A 4,608-nucleotide genomic window follows, 5' to 3' on the forward strand; every position below is an offset into this window, starting at 1 on the left:
AGATGCTCATTCGAAAACCCGAAGATTTCAACTCTCTCTTTCTTTCCCTCTTCCTCTCCCTCTCCCTCTCCCTCTCCCTCGCCCTTTACCTCCCCCTCTCCCTCTCCTTCTTCCTTTCCCTCTTCCTCTCCCTCTCCCTCTCCCTCTCCCTCTCCCTCGCCCTCTCCCTGTCCCTCTCCCTCTCCCTCCCCCTCTTCCTCTTCCTCTCCCTCCCCCTCTGCCTCTTCCTCTCCCTCTCCCTCTTCCTCTACCTTTCCCTCTCCCTCTCCCTCTCCCTCAACCCCTCCCTCTCTCTCTCTCTCTCCCTCTCTCTCATTCTCTCTCTCTCTCTTCCTGGTGAGTACGCAAGTCATCTGTCACATTGTTTGGTCTTTTTTCGACTTGATTCTGCTGCTTTCTGCCTTCGGGCCTATTCTCTACAGATAATCAAGCACGCCAAATCTCTGCTTTTTCACCTCAACATATTATTATCGCCATCTACCTGCATGGTTCTTTGGGTTTTTGAGGTGAAAAGTGTCTGGAATCTAACCTCAATCTACGGCTCATGATGCTGCTGTCCATATTGACCCGTGACTGCTCGATCTCGCAGCGTTGCTTGCGCCATCTGCAACTTTTTCGTCGGCTATATCACTCGACTCTTACGACAATCGATTACGTCTCATCATTCGATCTGTAACTTAACGACTATTGTATTCAAACAAATATTCATATCTCGAAATCAGTCATGCAGGCTTTTTCAATTGAGTCACTGCTTAAATTGTTAGTAGCGCAAATTGAAGACCATAATTCAAAATTCATGTACTTGATAGAAGCTCAGTCCAATACTATTCGCGAAATCACCACAAAACTCGAGGCTTTTAGTCATTAGAGCGCTATAGTGGCCGAACATACCGAAAAATTACCATCGTTGGAGACTAAATGTAATTTGCTAACTCGCGAAATTGAAAAACTCCGTGAAACCGCGTCTCCTGCTTGCTGTTTTCATGAGCCGGCTGAGATTATTGTGAGTGGCCTTCCGCTTGAAATTAAAGATTCTTCTGCAAAAATGATCGAAAAAGTCTTTCATGCATTGGAGATCTCGGAACTCTCGTCCGAGATACTCGACATTCGTAGTGTTTCAAGGACATCTGGTGTAGCTTTGCATAATAATAATATTACTCACTTGACTCAATCTGTCATTGTAAAACTTAAATCCAGCCGTACTCGCGACAACATTATCGGTAGAAAGCGCCAAATAAAAGACCTTCCTGTCAGTACTGTTTTTGAATCGGAAAACAAAGGTGAAATATTTGTAAATGAATTTCTTTCTCGCGATGATTACAAACTCTTACGAAAGGCGAAACTGCTGGTTTCATCTGGAGATATTGACTACGTTTGGTATAAGTCAGGTAAAATTTTTGCGCGCAAAAACAATGGCTTACCAGCGATTACACTTAAGTCGGACTCTGATTTGTCTACGCTCGTTACCCAAGGTATTTTTTAATTCTTTTCTCAACTAAGCTTGTTATGTATGGTCATTTCAAACTGCTCCTTACTGGTCTTGCGTTTTTTATCATTTTTTTTTTCAACCTTTTTTTTTACCTGCTTCACATGTCCCGTGTTAATTCTGCGGAATTAATATCTTATCATCTAAGGTTACTCTTATTTATATCTTGTAACAAAACTCGTATTTTCATATTTTGTAAACAATGATTTTTCTTTTTCCTCTCTTTTTCCGCTGATTCAGTACTTCTAAAAAGCTACCAAGACGATGAGGGAGTGCACATCGTTCTCTCTTGTTTTATTAATTAATTTCTAACTGCTAATATTCACTTTGCCTCGCTATTATTTTTTCAGCTAGTATTATTATTAAGATAACTTGCTATTTACTTATGTAATTTTGAAAATCCAACGCATTCAACTTTATGTCTATAACTTGCCCGAAAGCCTTGCTAGGGCATAATAAACCTAATCTAATCTAATCTAATCTAATCTCTCTCTCTCTCTCTCTCTCTCTCTCTCTCTCTTTCTCTCTCTCTCTCTGTTCCCATCTCTGGTAGTTAGACGTGTCACAGTGAGCTCCGCGTTTTATCTCACATATTTACCAAAGTACGTATCAGAAAAATTCGCGGTGTGTACCATTCGGTGGGTGGAGTCTGTAAGTTTCAACTGCCACGATTTTTTGACCCTACGCAGTGCAGTTTTACATAATTCCTGCAACTAAACATCTTCGTATAATTTGTGGCATTTCAACGGGCCATTGGTGTTTTTACGACGCTGACTGTTTGTGTGTGTATATAGAAGACTATCCGATATAGGTGTGTTGTGTATTTTTGTTCAGCCGTCTATCAACGGTCTGTGCTATACTAATCTACTGTTATACACATCTACACTATCTGACCGTCTTACGCCTATTTGAACTTTGGACTCGCTATATCTTACTTTCGTGCTTCTCTCTCTACGTGTGCGTTTGCCTCTCTGTTCGTGAGCTTCTGCCACTGTATGTGTGTGCACCATCACGTCTCGCTCGAGCCTTTCGCACTCCTCCGCTGTGTATACGCTTACCGCTATGTGTATACAGCTATATGCCAGCTGTCAATTGTGGAATCTGGTCGAAGTTCATCGGGACGGATAACATCGTACGTTTGTGCTTGGTGGAGACGCATGGCGTCCATGGAGAATGCCTTAGGCGCAAACTCGGGATTTCGTCCGTGTCTGAACTACCTCTGGCCTCCGGTGTTACCTGCTTCTCATGCCGAAAACGGTCAACCAGTACGTCTAGTGTCTCAGACGGTCCCCCTAATACATCCGAAGATCGTGACATGCTGGCTCTTAGTGATCAAATAGCTGTGTTCTCAAATCTCATCACCTCTCTCTCACTAATAAGCTTTACGGCATTGCATCCACTGTCAAAGTCATTCCAAAATTATCGGAGAAGCTCAAGAAAATCGAAAATGTTTTCGGGGATATAGCATCCATTGAAGAACAAGTGACCGGTCTCGACGAACTCCACTCCGATGTTTGCGATTGTCTGGCAAGGCTGCATTCTGTCTCCAATCGACTAGATAACATCGAAGGAACTACAGCCTCACTGTCCGAATCAGTTGACACCTTGTCTCGGCGTGTAGATGAAATTGAGCAGCGTCCTTCTCCCACAGGTGTACCGCCCCTGGACACGCGAGCTCTTGACCGTATTAGACAACTGCAATGCGCTCTACACGCCTCTGATCTCATTATCACGGGTCTCCCTGAAGGTCATGTGAACGATCATGACCAGATTATCTCCTTCTGTACTGTTCTGGACGTCGCGATTGACCGCACTCAAATTTTAGAAGTAAGGCGCATGCGTTCCACAGAAACCACGAATAACCCGCAGTCCTTATTTCTCTCAGTCTGCTCACCCTCGTTACGGAACTCCATTTTCACCGCCAAGCGTTCTAACGGACCGTTAAACGCGAAACATGTCCACCCCACGTACTCCTCTTCAAGTCCTAACTACGTTAACGAATTTCTGCCAGCCAAGGTCCGTAGTCTCCTAATGATGGCTAAGCAAGTGGCCAGAGAAAAACAATATCGGCACGTTTGGACATGTGGCGGTAGCGTCAACATAGAGAAAACACAGAATACGCCTATCATCCGTATTACTCATACTGATCAACTCGATTCCCTAACTTGATTCGATCAGGCCTCACTATTATACCCCACCACAAACAAAACAATATATCTATAGAACTTCGAATTGACCGTATTAATGCTCAATCTCTTGTACCTCGTAAATACTAAACTCTCGCACTATTTTCTCCAAAAATTATTATTATTGGGGTTGTTTTATTTACTATTTGCTTGTTGCTAACTATTTCCCAGAGTATTATTCTCTCTCACTCATACTATTTTCTCTCTCACTATTTCTTAGAGTATTATTATCATTATTATTATTATTATTATCACGAGTCTTGCATTATTCACTATCTGCTATTTACTACCTGCTCTATTGTCAATGAGGATTAAGTTAATTTCAAGATAAATACTGGATTCTTCTCCTTTTTGATAATGTATTTTTTTGTACTCGTGGGCATACGGCCCTAGTATGATAAAATTTGTTTCTTTCTATTTATCTATCTCTCTCTCTCTCTCTCTATCTATCTATCTATTTATTCTATTTATTCTATTTATTTTATTTATTTTATTCATTTTATTTATTTTATTTGTTATATTTGTTACGAGGTAGATTGCGTAGGCTCCGATGAGCGGTAATCGGAGCTTACTCCACGCCCAGCCAAGGTGTTATTTGGCTATTATAGGGTCCGTTCACGTCGACTATGCACTCGCGTGCTACTACTCCCAATGCAGAAAGTGAATGGAATAGAAAGGGATCGGTATTAAGGGAAGGTAAATGATTTAAAGTATATGATTGTTTATTAGTAGCCAATGCAACGGAGTCGGTCGAGGGAAAAAGGTATGGTCTTGGTTTAGAGGGATGTAGAAGGCAGGCTAGCCGCGAGTTACAGAAGAATCTGCTGACTCGCGGACGACAAGAGTAGACCACAGAGCGTGAGGTTACTAAGAGTGTGGGAAAGGAATAAGAAGTCTAGAGGACGTAACATGCCACCCCTTGGGGAAAAACATTCA

General features: G+C 42.2%; 1 protein-coding gene across 1 annotated transcript; it reads left to right on the plus strand.

Moving 5' to 3' along the window:
* Positions 1–2,643: 2,643 nt before the first annotated feature.
* LOC124217254 (uncharacterized) lies at positions 2,644–3,655 on the plus strand. Its single transcript, XM_046622658.1, has 2 exons — positions 2,644–2,751; positions 2,867–3,655. The coding sequence occupies exons 1-2, from the start codon at positions 2,644–2,646 to the stop codon at positions 3,653–3,655; spliced, it is 897 nt and encodes a 298-aa protein (XP_046478614.1).
* Positions 3,656–4,608: the final 953 nt, after the last annotated feature.

This window comes from Neodiprion pinetum, chromosome 4 (assembly GCF_021155775.2).
Source record: "Neodiprion pinetum isolate iyNeoPine1 chromosome 4, iyNeoPine1.2, whole genome shotgun sequence".
NCBI classification, from domain to species: domain Eukaryota; kingdom Metazoa; phylum Arthropoda; class Insecta; order Hymenoptera; family Diprionidae; genus Neodiprion; species Neodiprion pinetum.

Excerpts from the sequence above, each read along its gene's own strand:
- LOC124217254 (XM_046622658.1), top strand. The coding sequence starts at position 2,644 with ATGGCGTCCATGGAGAATGCCTTAGGCGCAAACTCGGGATTTCGTCCG. Across the intron at positions 2,752-2,866 it reads ATGCCGAAAACGGTCAACCA|CTTTACGGCATTGCATCCAC; the intron begins GTACGTCTAGTG and ends CTCACTAATAAG.